At 49.0% G+C, this 18,226-nt stretch overlaps 1 protein-coding gene across 2 annotated transcripts in view; it reads left to right on the top strand.

Annotated features, from left to right (window-relative positions):
• The window catches only part of WWC1 (WW and C2 domain containing 1), an 83,169-nt gene that overhangs the window by 38,382 nt on the left and 26,561 nt on the right, over positions 1-18,226 (top strand). For both annotated transcript variants that reach the window (XM_008572402.1, XM_008572403.1), the window contains 6 exons: positions 5,622-5,711; positions 6,346-6,881; positions 10,035-10,143; positions 10,601-10,681; positions 11,368-11,454; positions 12,657-12,849. In XM_008572402.1, the coding sequence (XP_008570624.1) occupies positions 5,622-5,711; positions 6,346-6,881; positions 10,035-10,143; positions 10,601-10,681; positions 11,368-11,454; positions 12,657-12,849 (1,096 nt within the window). The remainder of the gene's footprint in view (positions 1-5,621; positions 5,712-6,345; positions 6,882-10,034; positions 10,144-10,600; positions 10,682-11,367; positions 11,455-12,656; positions 12,850-18,226) is intronic.

The following is an 18,226-nucleotide window of genomic DNA, read 5'->3' as shown; positions in this document are numbered from 1 at the left end:
ATTGAGCAAGGTTCCCTGCCCTTAAAGAGCTGAGAATTGAAGCTAAAGATTTTCAAACTGTGTGTGTGTGTGTGTGTGTGTGTGTGTGTGTGTGTGTGTGTGTGTGTGTCCGTCCCCATAAGCAAGGGAATTCCTTTTTCCAGTGAAACCAGAGGCAGAAGCCCAGTTTGTAAGGCAGGTAAACATGCTTGTGTCCCAGTCGAAGCATCCTGGGAGTCCTAGGTGCCTATATATGCTCTCTCTGTGTCACCTCATGATGGGTCTCTCAGGGAGCCTGCGAGCTCTAAGGCACCCAGCTTGCAATACCACCCAGCAATTGAGTAAGCCCCATTTGCACATGGCACGGTGCAGGATGGGTCAAGTTGACCAGCCTCTGCCTAGCCTCTCGTGGCTTCAAGGAGTCCCTTGACTGGTCATTGATGGGAAGCTGTCCCCACCAAGTGCTTTATCAGAACTACTAACAATGGGGATGTCCAAAGTGTATCCATTTCCTCTCCTCCATACTCTGCTGGCAGGAATGGCTGATTAGCCCTGAACCACCACCAGGTAGGTGGGAGAAGGAGAAAGATTGAACTTGAGTAATTGGTGTTTTGCAGCCCTTGGAAGCACCTGCTAGATGTCTTCTTCAGCACTAAGACTCTCTGTCCTGCTTTCCCTAGGACTGTGCACCCTGGGGACAGGCCTGTGTTTATATGTCCTCGTGCCTTTAGTGTTAGTTGAAAGAATAAATGGTTAGCCAGCCTGAGCAGACCTTACTGGGCCTCTACACGCATCTTCCGGCCTCTGGACCCCTCACTTGTTCCCAGACTCTGTAACTGCCACTGGGAAACCCTCAGCTGTTCATCTTCCTCGCAGCCAGCAGCTGGAGAGAACAGAATCATGGCAGCCTTACTCCTTCTGGGGTTAAAAGAGACACCATTTCTGCCTGCTGGCCTTGAGCAAGTCATTGACCAATGTGTGCTTTGGTGCCTCACAGGGAAAAAAACAGGGTAATTATGCTGAATTCCTGTGTAGTCCAGTGGCAGGTGATTGGACCAGATTGTGAATTAAGGCTTTTCCCTATAAAAATTTTGTTTTCTTAAAACTAGGATTAGAGGTTCTCTTAGAGATCCCTAAGATATACTACATGTGAAAGCCACCCTTATGTGCCAGACCCTGTAACCTATAGCATCTCATCTAAACCTTCCAGTAACCCTGAGGTTAATCCCCATTTTACACGTGAGGAAATTGAGGCTCACCCGGCATTACCGAGTGACAGAGCTGGGCTTAGAAGCCCCGCGGTATGCTGGCTCTTCAGGCTGCTGCCCACTCAAAGGCCTTCCATCACCGCCTTCCACTCTATCTTTCAAAGGTCCCATGGCTCCCCTGGAACAGCAAGTCCAGTGAGGCCAGAATCTCCACTCCTCTGCAGCTGGCAACTTGGAGGTCCTGGAGGGCAGAGTGCTCTGGGGGATATGCAGTAGTATGGAAGCTGTGTGTGCCCTAAAAGGGGTCTGAGGAGGGAGCCCACAGGAAGGGTTGGGACAGTGCTGATGGCTGTGAGCCTCCTGCAGGAGAAAGGAGAAAGCCACCCTGTTGGCTTTGTCTTTAGCTACAGCGTTTGCTTCCAGCTCCATGTTTGCTTGACCTTGTTCTCTCTCCGACTGTGGTCTTCTGTTTTCCTTTTCTCTAGGTCTCTTTCTCTGTCTTTATTTCTCATATGTGTGTGTATGTGTGTCTTTATTTTTTAGTGTCTCCGTTTCTCTCAAAACAGGGTGATTATGCTCCCCATCTTCACACAGCAGCCTCTCCCATTCAAAGTGCCTTAGAGGACAGGCATAGACACATCCAGGAAAGGCAGACCACAGGAACCTGCCAAACCCCAGTCACAAGTCAATCAGAGTTACAGGCATCCCAGCATCCCTCATCCTAGCTCCTGCTTCCCCCTGCCTTCCCGCAGCCCCTCCCCACCACTCCCCAGAACTGGCGTGCAGTCACACAGGATCCTTGTCATAGCATGGGCTCCCTGACCCCACCCCAGGGACCAATTCCATTCTTCAGGCTCAAGATGCATCCCAAGCTCTTGCATTTTTAACCGGCACTCCAGGTGCTGAGCTACAGCTTGTGGGGATTCCAGCCCCACTTTCTGGATCCTCTGCCTGCTTCCATGCTTGACGTGTCCTTGGCCTCCCAGCATGTGCCAGGCATCACACACATGCCATCTGGGCTGCTGAGCCCAACGCCACTGGGAGGAGGCCTCGGCACCTGCATGTTGCTGCCGGCACCTGTCCCCACCATGCTCAGGAAGTCAAGGCAGCCCACTCCCAGTTCCCTCAATAATCTCTCAGGCTCCAGCAGAGACTGCATTTACTCCCAGAGCACTCTTCTGTGGCTTTTCTCCCACAGAGAAGAGGAAAATGAGGTAGAAATGGTGAGCTCCAGCTGCTTCTTGACCCCAGACCTCATGCCCTGTCTGGGCTTTGCTCTGTGGAGCATCAAGAGATTCCACAGCCTTATCCATTCCATTGAGAGTCAAGGATTTTGTTCATTACAGGCTCCATCTGCCAGGCTGCTGCCCACCTCTGCCAGCCCCATGCAGGGCTCTGGAAAATCAGCACTAGGAATTGAGCTGGCCAAGAACCATGCCAAGGCCACTCTGCCCGCTGCCCCAGTTGTCTTTTCTGTAATTTCACAGGTTCAGTTACCCAGTAACAAGCCCTGCTCATCCCTCAACACTCTGCAGTTGTATCAGGAGCAAGCTGCGGTCTTCATTGCAGGGCATGTGTTGGAGGCCTGGGCATGTTGGTGGAGGGATGGCATGGTTTGGTTTTTCCATGAAAATGAGCCCTTTCTCCCAGGCCCTGGCTGGATTAGCTGTGCTCTGGGTGCATTTCCCAGTCCAAGGAGCAATGGGTCAGTCTGCCCTTCTCAAACAGGATGGCATAAGGGGATAAGGGGAAAGGGACCAATACTAGAACACACCTGTCCATGGGAGAGCTGACATCCAGGGATTTCAGCAGAGCAAATGTACTTTGTCCATTTCGTCTGGGGAAAAAGTTGTCCACTTAGCACACATTGAGCACGTCCATGTTGTGAACATTGTGCTGGGTGAGCAAGACACAGCCTCTGCCTCTTTGCAGTCTCCCATCAGCAAAGCAGCTCACAAACCTTGTGTGCCTAAAAATCACTGGGAGGCTTAATAAAAAGACAGATTCCTGGGCCCTGCAGCCAGGCTTTCTGATTCAGCAGGTCCAAGCAGGACCCAGGAATGTGCATTTTATTAAGCGCTCTCCCTTTTCTATTGCAGGTGGTCTCTGAGCCACAAGCTGAGAAATGCTTATCTAGTGGATATATGAGAGCAGCCCAAGTCTTGAGGCTGGCTTGATGGGGCCCCTTCTCTGTCCCAGATAGACATTCCAGGGGCCAGCATACTCCCTGGAAAATTTCAGGAGAAGCTGGGGACTGAGATATGGGCCTGTATCCAGAGGTCTCTTCCAACACAAGGATTTTGCCTCCAGGAAGGTGGCTACTGAATTGGTCTTTAGCATCGGGCATGCTTGGGTGCAGATCTTTGCTCCCAGTTCCATGACACTCCATCACATTCACCAGCCTCTTCTCCCAGCTCTCTGGTCCCACTCTCTCCAGCTCCTTTGCTGACTGTTGCTAGTCCATTCAACCTTGGAATTTTGTATAGGCTCAGAATTTGGTCCTCAGCCTTCCCTTGTTTTCCCCTCTATATTTTACCTGAAGATGGTGTATTAGTCTGCTAGGGAGGCCATAACAGAGCACCACAGATCAGATGGCTTGAGCAACAGAAATTTATCATCCCACATTTTTGGAAGCTATAAGTCTAAGATCAAGGTGTTGATAGGGCTGATTTCTTCAGAGTCCTCTCTCCCTGGCTCATAGATGACCACCTTCTCCCTCTGTCTTCACATGGTCTTCCCTCTGTGCCTGTGTCCTAATCTCCTGTTATAAGGACACCAGTCATAGTGGATTAGAGTCTACCCTAATGACTTCATTTTACCTTAATCTCTTCTTAAAAGCCCTGTCTACAAGTATTCTGAGGTACCGGGGGCTAGGACTTTAACTTAGGTATTTTGGGGAGATGGAAATCAGCCCAAATCAGATGGTGGTCTCATTCATGTGGTGATCCATATGATGGTGTCTCCCGCCTTGCCAACAGCGCACGTGTTCAGCGTTTATATCCACAATCCATAATAGAACTCTTCTCTTGCCCTCAGCCTTCCCATCTCAGCAAATGCCATCTACAGACCCATTCAGTTGTTTATACTCTTCCTCATTTACTGACTTGGCCTCGCCACCTCATGCAGCCCATGCACTTTCTCTGTCTCCTCTAGCAGCACTGAGTCCACACTGTCTGTAACACCATTGCAGCCACCTTCCCTGACTGAGTCTTCACCCTCCTGCCCATTCTCCTCACAGCAACCATGTGACCTCAAAATGAAAAAGTCTCTACTCCGTCTACTGCTTAAGATATTCTCTCCTCCTGCAATTTTCCTAACCAGCTCCTGTCTGTCTATTGTATCGGCTTAAATTTCTTTACTAGTTGGGAGTATAGCTGCTACAAGAAACAGCCCCCAAGATCTCTGTGGCTTAACATAGTACTTTATTTCTTGCTCATATCATGTCTAATTGGGTATTCCTGGTTAACAGGCAGCCTTCCACGTGGCCATCAGGAACCCAGGCTCTTGCCATCTGTGGCATGTTCCTTCTGAGACCACAGGAGTCTTTCCAAGAGACAGTGAGGAGACCCATCCCTTCTCTCAGCCACTTCCGCCTGATGCACATGGCTTCGGCTCCATCCCATTGTCCAGAACTCAGTCATACGCCCTGCCCACCCAGCTACAAGGGAGGCTGGGAAGGTGGTGCAGCCTGGCCCAGGGGCTGAGCAGGGTGCAGGTGTGGGCAAGCACCTGCAGTCTCAGCCACAAAGTCACTTGCTCCAAGAGGCTCACCTGCCAGTCCAAGTTGGGTCCCTCCTTTTGTGTCCTTTTCTCCCATTCTGTACTTTTTCCTCATGGGCCTTGTCACACACTGTTAATTAGATATTTGAGTATTTCTTGAATATCTGTTCTCCCCTCCCCTCCCCTCCCCAGTAGAACGTGAACTCTATAAACAAGTTCTGTTTTGCTCACTACTTCATCTCCAGTGCCAAGGACAGGGTCTGGTGTGAAGTAGGTGCTCAGTAAATATTAGTTGAGGAGGGAAGGAAAAGAGGAAGGAAGGGATGGTTGGGTGTAATCCTAATTCTGCCACTAACTCTATAGGTTTAAGTAAATTATTTAACTCTTAGGAACTTCAACTTCCTCGTATGTAAAGTGGTAAAAATCATTCTGACCATACAGCTTTTGTGTGGCCGAATTAAGGCAATGTCATACGGTTCCTAGCACAGTGCCTGATGTATAGTAGGTGAGTAATCTAGCAATTACTATAGGATTATAGTATATGTGGAGACTGTATTTCCCCAAACACCAGATTAAAATGCTTTCAGAAAGTTCTCGTGTATGTTGGTCTGTGTGTACACCTATAAAAGTACATGCCTGTCCTTCCTTTTGGGGAAGGGGATGGGGAGGGCTGGATTCTGTGGGGCATCTCCCTTATACCTTCTCTCCCTTCAGGTTAAAGTTAAACAGTAAGAGGAACCAGCTGGTGAGAGAACTGGAGGAAGCCACGCGGCAGCTAGCAACTCTGCACTCCCAGCTGAAAAGGTGAGTGGTGGGCAGCGGGGTGACTGCTCCCCTGAGGATGGCCGGTGTCCCCAGGTGGCCCAGCCCAGGCTCCATTCTTCACTTGCCCTCTGGAGCTTGAGTGTGGATGTTTAGAAGCACAGCAATGATTAGTCTAGCAGACGTGGGGTTGGTCTGTTGTGTCCGGGGGCGGGGGACTAACACAGAGGAGAAGGCCCTCGTCAGGTGTTAGTATGTCTTAAGACACATCTCTTATACCTACCAACACACTTTTACAACACAGAGAGAGGAAGCCTCAGGCCTGAGCCTTGGTGGGCAGCAGTGCGCTGCTGGAGCTTAATAACATTTTGAAATGCAAAGTGGCCAATGGAGGTTTGGGAAACCTCCATAGATGTAGAGGAAAAGGTGGACTTTCAAAGCAGCTAACTTGGGTTCGAATTCCAGCTCTGCCACTTCTGGTTATGTGGCCACCTCAGGGTGCCTGTTTTCTCTTCAGTTTGGTGGGGGTGGATGGCCTGACCTGGAGACTGTCAAGCGGGTCTGGTGAGATCATGTATTCTCAGTGCCGTGGTGCTTTCCAGAGCTCAGCAGAAAGTCCCAGGTGGCCCACTGTGCTCTGTATGTCTTCACTGTCCATGTTCTCCCTGTACCCCAGTCTCTCAAGCAGCATGCAGTCCCTGTCCTCAGGCAGCAGCCCCGGATCCCTCACGTCCAGCCGGGGCTCCCTGGCCGCCTCCAGCCTGGATTCCTCCACCTCAGCCAGCTTCACTGACCTCTACTATGACCCATTCGAGCAGCTGGACTCGGAGCTGCAGAGCAAGGTGGAGTTCCTGCTCCTGGAAGGGGCCACGGGCTTCCGGCCCTCAGGCTGCATCACCACCATCCACGAGGACGAGGTGGCCAAGAACCAGAAGGCAGAGAGAAGTGGCCGCCTACAGGCCCTGCACTCCCTTTCTGGCACCCCAAAGTCTATGACCTCCCTGTCTCCACGCTCTTCTCTCTCCTCCCCATCCCCCCCTTGCTCCCCTCTCATCGCTGACCCCCTCCTGGCTGGAGATGCCTTTCTGAACCCCCTGGAGTTTGAAGACCCGGAGCTGAGTGCCACTCTTTGCGAACTGAGCCTTGGCAGCAGTGCCCGGGAGAGATACCGGCTAGAGGAACCGGGTACAGAGGGCAAGCAGTTGGGCCAAGGTAGAGAGCACCACATCCAGAGGATGGGACCCAGGAGGAGGGCAAGAGAGGCTTTGTGCTCAGGACCCCCAGTGATATTTATGGTCAGCATTTACTGACTGCTTTTCATGTGCCAGGTCTTTAGATGGCAGATTTATTTATTTATTCAATCAGGAGATATTTATTAACTCAGTATGTTCTCAGTCCTGTGCTAAGGGTAGACTCATTCATTGAACAGATATTTAGTACCTACTACAACTATACGCCAGGTCCTATGCTAATGGACGTACATGGATTCGTTCATTCCTTCTTTCATTCATGCAACAGTCATGCCGTGTGCCAAGCTCTGGGTTAGTCACTCAGGTACGGTGATGGAGACAAGGCCGCTATAATCATGAAATTTATGTTCAAATAGAGGCACAGGCAATAAACATGCAACCAGACAAAAGCACTGTGAAGAAAATAAAACAGAGAATGTGATAGAGCCTTCAGGTGGGAGGTGGGACTGCCAGTTCAGATCGGATTGTGAAGGAAGGTGACACTGAGTAGAGGCTTGAGTGGTGCGAAGGACCCAGCCTTTGGAAAAGCAATAGTTAAATCTCTGAGGCCAGAGCAAGGGACTAAAAGAGGGGTGAGGAAGCCATGAGTCAGAGGTCGGGGGGTCACCAACAAAACTGGAGAATTAGGCAGAGTCCTGATCATGTAAGGCCCAGTGAGCTGTGGTAAGGAGTTTGGATTTTATCCTAATTGCAGCAGGGACCCATGTGACTGAAGCCAGAGAATGATTGATCCTATTCCCATTCTGCATGGGTGAACATTTTGGTGTGACTGAGATTCTTCAAAATAGCTGACAGTGACAGCTAAGATTTATTAGGAGAACTCTTTAGCAGCAACCCTATAATAAATAGTAACAGTTAACATTTATTGGGGATGTAGTATGTGTTGGGCACTGTGTTTTATATGGTGAAATAGGTTGCTTCTATTCTGCCGTTTCACAGCTAAAGAATCAGAGGTTCAGAGAGGTGATGTCTCTTGCATTAGGTCACCCAGCCAACAAGTGAGGAAGCAAAGATTAGAACCTGGGTCTTTCTGACCCCAGAACCCAACGCCTTTATTTTCATGCCCTGCTCTCCCTGCCCCAGGATAAGAAGCAGCTCAGTGTGACATTCACGTGACATTCCTAGTGCTTCCTGGCCGCCCCCTGCCCCCCCTCCAACAATAATAGCTCTGATTTATTGAGTCCAGGTGTATAGGATTCAGGTACCCTTAAACATATTACTCATTCAAGTCTCACAATGACTGTGCAGTAGGTGCTATTTCTATCACCGTCTTACAGATAAATGAAGTGAGGCATAGTGAGGTTCAAAGACTTGTCTGAGGTTAGTCTCACAGCAGTGAAGTGGCTGGATCAGGACTGGCACCAGGATCACCTGCCCAAAACCCACATTCTCTATGTGCTCAGCTCTGACTGCAAAGTGCTTGTCCTACTGGCTTCTTGTGAGGCCAAAAAGAAGCAGCAGGACCCATTTCAGCCTCATGGCTCTAGGAACAGGCAGGAGTGCCGCTGCTGTGCCCAGAATTGTCCATTTGTGTGCAAGGGCCAGTGGGAGCAAGGGGGGAGAATGGAGACTCCTATTAACTAAAGGCTCTGTAGTGCCAGCGGTTTCCTTAGAAGAAAAGCTGAGAGATCCCAGGGGTTCCCTCGTCAGGAAGGGAGTCTTGCTGAGTATTCTCAAACAAAAATAAAAACAAGCGTCCAACTACAGCAGGTGGCAAACTTCAGAAAATTGTTCCCTGGAGAGGAGGGGTGCAGGTGGCATCTCTAATGAGGCTCAAGAAAAATGTCTCTGGTAGGGCATTTGGCTGAGTCGGGATGCTCAGACCCCTGGGAAGTGACCCACCTCCCTATCTCCCCTTGCCCACAGTGTCCCCGGGGCTTGAGGGCCAGAGACAGCACATGGGACGGGCATGCACAGGTCTCAGGACAGCATTTCCTTCATGCTATCTCCAGAAGCCTCCCCCGCAGCCAGCGATGCCAAGCAGAGCTCAGACGCTAAGCAGGTTATGCGATTAGTGCCGCTGTTCAGTCAGCAGACGAATTAATCTCCTTAAGTGGTTTCGTGGAGGGTGGAGATGCGTGGGTCTGTAGGCAGGAGGTCTCTGCAGGCTCAGCGGGTGGGCATGGGACATAGGCTGAGAATGCTGAATGCAATGGCTGCTGGGCTTTCCATCGCCAGCACTTGCAGCCAGTCTCCCAGGCTTGCCGCCTTACTCACCCCTCTCCCCAGCCTGCTACACTCCTCTCTGTGCACCTCCATTGCAAGCCCCGTCCTTCTCTGGTCTGGCCCCAGTGCGGGCACACAACGGGTGCTCAGAACTGTTGGCCATGGGGCTGCAGATCTGAATGTGACCTTCCCTGCTGTGCAGAGAGCAGAAGCTGTCTTACTCATCTTTGTAGCCCTGAACCTGGCAATGGGCCCGGCACACCATAGGTGCTCATTACTTGGGCAAGGAAGGAAAATGCAACGTGTGCTGAGTGCCCGGTTATGAGCCCCAGGTCAGAGACTTTCAGGGAGCTCTGTTAAGGGTAGGGTGAGGAGGAGTGGATAGGCTGAGTGGGAGAGCAGGTGCTTAAATATTTCCCGTGCTCCTCCTGAGAGTTCGGTGGCTGTATTTTGGCACAGGTATATACGGATGGATCTAGAAGGCATCACCATAGTGGTGGAAACAGTAGTGCAGTAAGGCTAGTGGTAATGAATTTTGTATGGCACTGTCCCTGCTGTGATTGCTATACTAAGGACTTCCCCTATAATGTCTCATGGAACCCTCCCAACAGCCCTATAAAGTAGGTATTATTACCCCCATTTTACAAATGAGGATCTAGAGCTCAAAGGGGTTTAAATCAGTGTCCCAAGGTCAGAAAGCAGTAAGTGGCGGAGCCAGGATTTGAACCCAGGCAGTTGACTCCACAGCCTGGGATGTTGAACAAAAAATCTTAGGCAACTCCTTCAATCTTAAAGCAAAGCAGGATCTTGCTTTAGATTTCAGAGGTGGTTGGAATTTGGCAGGACTGTCTTATGGCAGAGGGTAGATCAAAATTGTGTGTTGCAAAGACACTCTCCTGGTTTCTGAACCTGCCTTACCATCCTTCCTTTTCTGCCCCTCCACCTCCAGCTGTGAATATGGCCCAGGGGTGTGGCCTGAAAGTGGCCTGTGTCTCGGCTGCAGTGTCGGATGAGTCGGTGGCTGGGGACAGTGGTGTGTACGAGGCTTCCATGCAGAGGTGGGTCTCTGAGTGCCACCTGTCTCTGAACGCAGAGCCCAGCAGGCCTGTGGGATGGCCTGGGCTTTGCCCCACAGGTGTGCGGGAGGGGCCCCAGGAGGGCTCTTCGGGTGACACCACTTCCCCGGCAGCCCTGTTTGGGGCTGAGCTGAAGATGCAGACAGCACAGCTTCTCCTGGGGCTGGAGATGCTTCAGATCTGGGGGAGTGCTGGTTCTGTGGTAGCCATTTAAAGTTGTTCAGCAAGGGGAGCAAGCACTAGAGAAAGGGAAGCCCATTCAAGAGAAGGGTCCGGAGCAAATGGGAAGCTGAGGTCCACAGGGAGGCAGAGCAGACCCGAACTTTCCAAGTGGGGGATCCAACCACAGCCTCCCAGAAAGAACCCTGTTCCTGCAGAATGACTTTGTTCCCAGATTGCTGCAGGGACACCTGACTCCCTTTCCCCTGTTGTCTTTCAGACTAGGCATTTCAGAAGCCGCTGCGTTTGACAGTGATGAATCGGAAACAGAGGGTGCGACCCGGGTTCAGGTTGCCCTGAAGTAAGTGACGGAAGATGAGGACAGAGGGAACGGTCTGTGCTAGACCCCTTCATCAGCAGCATTTTACCGGCATTGACCTTCATGGCTGCCAAGGGAGGAAGGCAGAAGCAGCAGCACCTGCTGGCCATTGTGGGGTCCTAACTGAAGGGTGTCATCTCTTTCCCCTGTCTTCCCCATTTTAGAGATGAGAAAAATGAGGTTTTGAAAGTTCTTATAACTTGCCCCAACTCACTGAGCTGGCTGATGGCAGAGCCAGGACTGGGACCAAGGCTGCCTGCCTCTCAGTGTGTTTGTTGGTCTTTGCCTTTTCATCCCCATCTGAGTTTCAATGATCTGGACCCAAGTTGTCCACTGGGGGCTGCGGCCCAGATTTGGTAGATATACACTTTTGTTGTTGCTTTCTCCTGCTGGGGGATGACCTCAATATTTTTTTTAATAGGAACTCATGGCCAACATTTCAATATCAGGAAATTGCACACAAATTTCTGGCTTCTCTTTAAAAATCCAGACAACCAGCAGCTCTGGACCTACATCCCTGCGTGGCAGCAAAGCACTGGTCCTGTGCTCTCCAACCCACCACAATCCCTAGAGCGGCCAACAGTGTGTCTTGTGATTATTAACAAAGAGAGAGAGAGAGAAATAAAGGTGTTATTAACGGGTGCTCCATATGCCCCTTTTCATTTCAGGTATGATGAAAAGAATAAGCAATTTGCAATATTAATAATCCAGCTGAATAACCTTTCTGCTCTGTTGCTGCGACAAGACCAGAAAGTGTGAGTATGTAACTGGACGGTGTACATTGCCCTCTTACCCTCTGCGGTCATCCCAGGGAACACCATCCTGCTCTGTCCTGCTCCATCTGTAAACTCACTGTGGGTATTTGAGGCATATGACCATGATGCAAAATGTCAGTACTGTTCCTGTGGATGCAGGCACAATGGCAAGCTCACCAACTATAGAGAGAACTCTAGACTGTTCTGATTCCTTTACCATTATGTCCTGAGTACCTACCACGTGCCAGCTCTAAGCATGGTGTAGTGAGCAGATCCTTCACGGACCCTGCCCTCCTGGACTTTGAGCCTCAGGAGGAAGGGATAGTCACATTTCATTTTATCTTCTCTAAGCTCAAATATTCTATGCAAAAAGAGACAGGTCTTCCATTTTCAAGAGTCCCAGCTAGTCACCGTGCTTCTCTTGGAAGGGTGTGACTGGGGGTCACCTTGAGGTGACAGGATGGCAGATATACCTGCACTGTCCACATGTTGGCTTTCCCATTGTAGCCTGGGTTTACGTTTTATTATATTCATCTGCCTGCATGTTTTATCCTGTAACTAGACCATAAAATCTTGAGAACAGCAACAGGAGCTTATACTTCTGTGGTCTGCACCCAGCCAGCATATGGGGTAGGACATGTGAGAAGAAGGAAAGAAGACAGGAAGGCAGACTCCAAAGATAAGATTGGACACTTGGGTTGTTTTCAGTCTTCCGCCCAAGCAGGGCCAGGATGAATAACCTCCATATCTCATTGGTACTTGTACAAGGGTGTCTGTGGGATGGTGCCTAGGAGTGATGGGTCTGGGTCAAAGGGGCTAAATGCACCTGCAGTTTTGTTAAAATTGTCAAATTCCCCTCCACAGGGGTTGTAGCATTTTGCCTCCCAGTGTATGAGGGGCCTGATTCCCCGGATTCCTCAGCGCTACTGCTGATCCTTCTGCACGCTGACATTTGTACACTGATGGCCTCAGGCACATGCTTTGAGATTCTAAGGATTTGGGGATTCAGGGGAAAGGAGAGCAATGTGTTGTCCTTACAGGCCCTTTCTGCATTCTTCACAAATACCTGCATAATGACTTGAGAAATTTTGCAAACTCTCCTCTACTGTTGTTTTCTTGGGGTTTCAGCAACTATTTAGTCCAACACATTAGCCCCAGACCTGGGCTGACCCAAGCCCTCCTGTGGTTCTGTCTCTCTCTAGGAACATTCGTGTGGCTATCCTTCCTTGTTCCGAAAGCGTCACCTGCCTATTCCGGACCCGGCCCCTAGATGCCTCAGATACCCTCGTGTTCAATGAAGTATTCTGGGTATCCATGTCCTATCCAGCCCTTCACCAGAAGACCTTAAGAATCGATGTCTGTACCACCGACAAGAGCCATCTGGAGGAGTGCCTGGTGAGGGCCGTGTCTATCTGTCTGTTTGTCTGGCTTTCTATCCTCCTGGGGATTTGTCCACCCTGAGCTTTGGGGAGAAGGCTTGAAGGAGACACATTGTGTTACTGGTCAAGCTCATCGTGGGTTCTAGGCAGACATACTTCCACAGGTGAATGGCATGCTCAGACTTACTGGGGATGGGGGGAGATCTTTTTCATGAAAGGAAGAGTAATAGACCTGAAAGTGCATTTTAAACTGCCAGAACCTAGAAGATTCTAGCCATATACCACAGCTTCACTGTACAGCATTAGAGATTAAACAAGAAGCACAAAATAATGAGAACAGACAGGCATTCACATCTCACCTTTACCACTTGCTATGTAGCTGGGTGACCTTGGGCAAATTACTGAAATCTCTGTTGCTCTCTTTTCTCATCCATAATATGCAAATGACAATGCCTCCCTCATGCCCACTAGAAGAGTGGTTATAAAGACTAAATGAGGTAGTGCATGTAAAACACCTACCCAAGTGTCTGACACACAGTAGGTTCTCGTTGAATGGGGCCTTTCTAGTCCCTTCCCTGGAAAGAGCTCCTCTCACTTCCTCCTCCCCACTGCATTGGCAGGAGTCAGGATTGGAGATGAAGTAGGTCTTGGGACATTTGTGTCCCAAGGAAGCCATACCCTTAGAAACAGGCAGACCCAAGTGCAGACAAATGTTGTTCACCTTTCTCATTTATAAAAAGGGAATTTATAGCTAACTCGGGCTTGTGATATACAAACAAATTAAAAGAAGTAAAGGGCTTTGTTAATCTTTATACTGTTCAGATGTAAGAGTATTTTGATGATAACTCAATAGTGGGCACAAGGAGCCCAGACGTGTGCATTACACCTAGAAGGGAGATCCACTCACTCAGATCTTCATTGGGAGCCCGTTATGTGCCCACCCCTGTGTTGGGTGCTGTGGATCTAGTGGGGAACCAAATAGCCAAAGAGCCACCTTTGATGGCTGATGCATGAACATATTGTGATGAAAGCTGAATGGTTAAAATTGACGTGACAGAGGAAAACATGGAGCTCATGCAAAGGAGAGAAAAGGGAGGTGGGCGCCTCTCTGAGCCTCTCCCTGCAAACATGTCTGGAAGCTGGGATGGGGTAGTCCCTTCTCCTCGGTGGGCTGGTCTCCTTTTTCCTGATGTGAACCATAGACCTTTGTCCAGAGTGGGGAACCTTATTGCTCTCTATCCTTGCCTGGATCTGCTTGTGCTATAAAACTGTTCTCTGACATGTACTTGTGAGGCCACATCCCTGGAATATCAGGTCAGAGGCTGAGTTACGTGGCTTGCCCTTCCCAGTCTTGTCATCTAAAAATCTTTAATCGTTACTCTCAGTTCCTTATCTATAAAACCCTGCATCTTCAGGTGGTCCTCTTAGGATTAAATTAGGTGCTAAAGCAGTGTTTCTCAGATTTGAACACACACACACACACACAGACACACACACACACACACAGACACACACACACACACACACACACACACACACGTGTTACCTGAAGCTCCAGTTAAAATGCAGATTCTGATTCAGCAAGTCTGGGGCAGGGCCTGAGATTCTGCATTTCTGTCAAGCTCCCAGATGATGCCAATGCTGCTTGTCTGAGGACCACACTTTGTGTAGCAAGGATGTAGAGCAATGAAGTGCCTGCATGCGCTAAGTGCTCACTGGCTATCAATTCCCATCTCTTTCCTCCGTAGCCGGTGTACATAACATCACTGCCATTTACGTAGTTGTCACTGTTGACAATAATGTAATAGCTAATGTCCGTAGGATGCAATTTATGTGGCAGGCACTGAGCTAAGCTCTTTATAGGCATCATCTCTATTAATCCTCACTCCAATCTGATAAAATAGGTACTACATACTAGTGAGGAAACTGAGGCACAGGCAAGTGAAAGGACTTTCTTAAGGCCACATGGCAGAAAGTGGCAGAAGCCATATTCGAACCCAAGTGGGTCCATCTCTGAAGCCCACACACGTCAGTCAGCCCCTCTGTGTTGTCCCTTTGCTGGATCCCACAGGTGGGGATGGTGACTTGAGGGTTTGGCAAGCATGGTGGATGTTGAACGACAGAGCAGAAAGCTTTTCCAAACCCAGCCTCCTCCAATGAAGCGGCTCCTCAGCCCTGGGCATTCCTAAACAAGAAGTGACTTGATCCTATTTTCTTCTAATTGGATGCTTTTTATTCCTTCTCCTAATTGAAGTCTGGCCATTGCTGGTTGCCATGGTAGCAGCCAAAGCGTTCATCTCACTGTAGCTTGTCTCCATCTGTGGCCAATGGGAAACGTCCTTTCCCATCTGTGATGGGGACGTGCAGTGTCAGGCTGTAGTGTTTTGGTGGCTGGAGAAGGAGAGGAAGTGAGACAGGAGGAGAAAGGGCTTGTCAGCTCCCATACAGAGTCTCCCTGCATTGCTGGGTTTGCGGAATCCCCAGACTGTTTTAAGCCGTTTAATCAGCCAAGCAGCAACAACAAGACCTGTACAGAGCAGTGTCTCTGTGTCTGCTAGTGGGCTAAGAACTGTGCATGCAATATGTCACTTACTCCTCAGTACAACCCTGGGGAGAAGTACTGGGATGACTCAAATTTTACGTTTAAGGGATCTGCCCAGGTCCTCCAGGCAGTAGATGGAGAAGCCTGGATTTGAACACAGACTCCAGCTTCCTTACGTGTAGCCATTGCACTATGCTACCTCTTGGGGGGTTACTGTTAGTGTCTCTCATGTCACCCTACCTGGATTATATGTGGCCTGTCTTCCCCAATACTGCAGGCAACAGTTCCACCAAGCATGGGATTGCAGTGGGCCTCGTTGCCCACTACTCAACTGCTAAGCTCAGTGCCACATGGCTCAGGTTCTGACAGGGAACTCCCTTTTCCCAGGTCCTGCTTATATCCCAAGTGAACTCAGCCTTCGCCTAGCCTCCTGTGCAACTGGGAAAACACACACAGCACCATGCAGTACAATTTGTGGAAATTGTGATCACTGACCTCCCGTGTCCGCCGAATGCTGCCCTCAGTTATCCTGTGTCTCCCTGTACCATTTACCCTCCCACTCGTCGCAATGGCTAATTCATACTTCTTCCCTCTCAGGGAGAGACTGGAGAAATCCAAAGAGTGCTCCCACCTCTGCCATGCCATACCTAGCTGTTCTTGTAGGGTCTGCTGTTTCTGCGGGTTCTGAGGATGGGCCTTTGGGCACTCCTGTCTGAGACCGACCCCTCCGTCCCCTCTCAAGAACATCACTGCCCGGTGCTCTTTCTTCTATATTTTCCCTACTCAACTGGATCTGGCCTGTCAATATACTAACATGCTGTTATTTCTCCCATGCTTAAAACAAAACTAAAACTTTGTTTTCACTCCATTTCCCCCTCCAGCTACCACATTGTTCTTACCTGTTCTTTATAGCAAAACTCGAAAGAGGTGTTCACATCCCCTCTGTAGCCCAGTCGGCTTTTGCCCTCTTCACTGTACCTAAAATGTGCTCATCACAGCCATCAGTGACCTCCTGGCGTCCAGATCCAGGGGCCAGTTCTCCATCCTCCCCTTTCTCCACCCGTCACCTGCGCTTGGCACAACCACTCACTCCATCTTCCTCGACATCCTTGGCCCTTGCGTGGCTTTCCCGACACTCGCGGTCCTGGCGTTCTTCCCACATCACTGACTTCTCTCTGTCTCCTTAGCTGATTCATCCTCATTTCCCTGACCTCTGTATGTCAGAAGATGCCAGGGCTCGGTGCCTGCTCCTCCCCTTTTCTAGTCACTTCCTTGGTGATCTCACCCTATCCCCCAGCTACAAACACCATCCCAAGTGTATGGAATCCAGCTTGGGCCTCTGTGCTCCTCCCTAATCTGGGTCAAAAGGGTAAAATGAATCTGTATTTTTGCTAGATATTGCTAAATTCCTTCCATAGTATTTCTGTCATTTTACATTCTCATCAGAAAGGTGAGAGAGTGCCCATTTTCTATAGCCTCACCAATAGCATGTGTTGTCAGTTTTTTAGATCTTTGCAAATTTGGAAGGGGACAGATGATATGTGGTTTTCACCTCACCTGTAATTAATTACATCAGTGTCCAAGTTCCTGGGGAGGTTGTTAGCTCCTAGAAAGTGGGACCATGTGGGGATCATCATTATCCTTAGCACCTAATACAGAACCCAGTGCTCAATATGATTAACATAGGATAGATATGCAACAACAAAAAAATCAAAAAACCCAACTTAAAAATGGGCAAAAGACTTGCATAGGCATTCCTCCAAAGATGATATACAAATGGCCAATGTGCATATGAAAAGATACTCAACATCACTAATCATCAGAGAAATGCAAAACAAACAACAAACAAACAAAAAAACCACAGTGAGATACCACATCACACCCATTAGGGTGGTGGCTATCAAACACAGAAAATAACAAGTGTTGGTGAAGATATGGAGAAATCAGAACTCTTGTGCATTGTCGGTGGGTACAAAGTGGTGCAGCTGCTATGGGAAACAGAATGGAGGTTCTTCAAAAAATTAAAAATACAACTACCGTATCATCCAGCTTCTGGGTATATATCCAAAAGAAAGCAGGATCTCAAAGAGAGATTTGCACAACCATGTTCACAGCAGCACTATTCACAATAGCAAAGAGGTAGAAGTAACCCAAATGTCCATTGAGGAATGAATGGATAAGCAAAATGTGATATATACATACAATGGAATACTATTCAGCCTTAAAAAGGAAGGAAATTCTTTTTTTTTTTTTCATTTAATTTTTATTTTGTCAATATACAATGTATATGATTATTATGGCCCATCACCGACACCTCCCTCCCTCCTCCCTCTCTCCCCTCCCCCCCAAGAATGTCCTTTCCGTTTGCTTGTTTGCTTGTTGTAACAACTTCAAAAAGGTATAGTTGTTATATCTTCTTCCCCCCCCGCCCCGGTTTTTTTTGTGTGTGTATGTGGGTGAATTAATTTGTTTATTTTTTAGCTCCCACCAATGAGTGAGAACATGTGGTATTTCTTTTTCTCTGCCTGACTCGTTTCACTCAATATTATTCTCTCAAGGTCCATCCATGTTGTTGCAAATGGCAGTATTTCATTCGTTTTTATAGCTGAGTAGTATTCCATTGTGTAGATATACCACATTTTCCATATCCACTCATCCAATGATGGACATTTGGGTTGATTCCAGCTCTTGGCTATTGTGAAGAGTGCTGCAATGAACATTGGGAAACAAGTATACCTTCGACTTGATGATTTCCATTCCTTTGGATATATTCCCAGCAGTAGGATAGCTGGGTCATATGGCAGATCTACCTGCAACTGTTTGAGGAATCTCCATACCATTTTCCATGGAG

Source organism: Galeopterus variegatus, unplaced genomic scaffold, assembly GCF_000696425.1.
Source record: "Galeopterus variegatus unplaced genomic scaffold, G_variegatus-3.0.2 Scaffold780, whole genome shotgun sequence".
NCBI lineage: Eukaryota > Metazoa > Chordata > Mammalia > Dermoptera > Cynocephalidae > Galeopterus > Galeopterus variegatus.
Note: the sequence above shows the minus strand (reverse complement) of the source record. Positions and strands in the feature narration are given on the sequence as shown.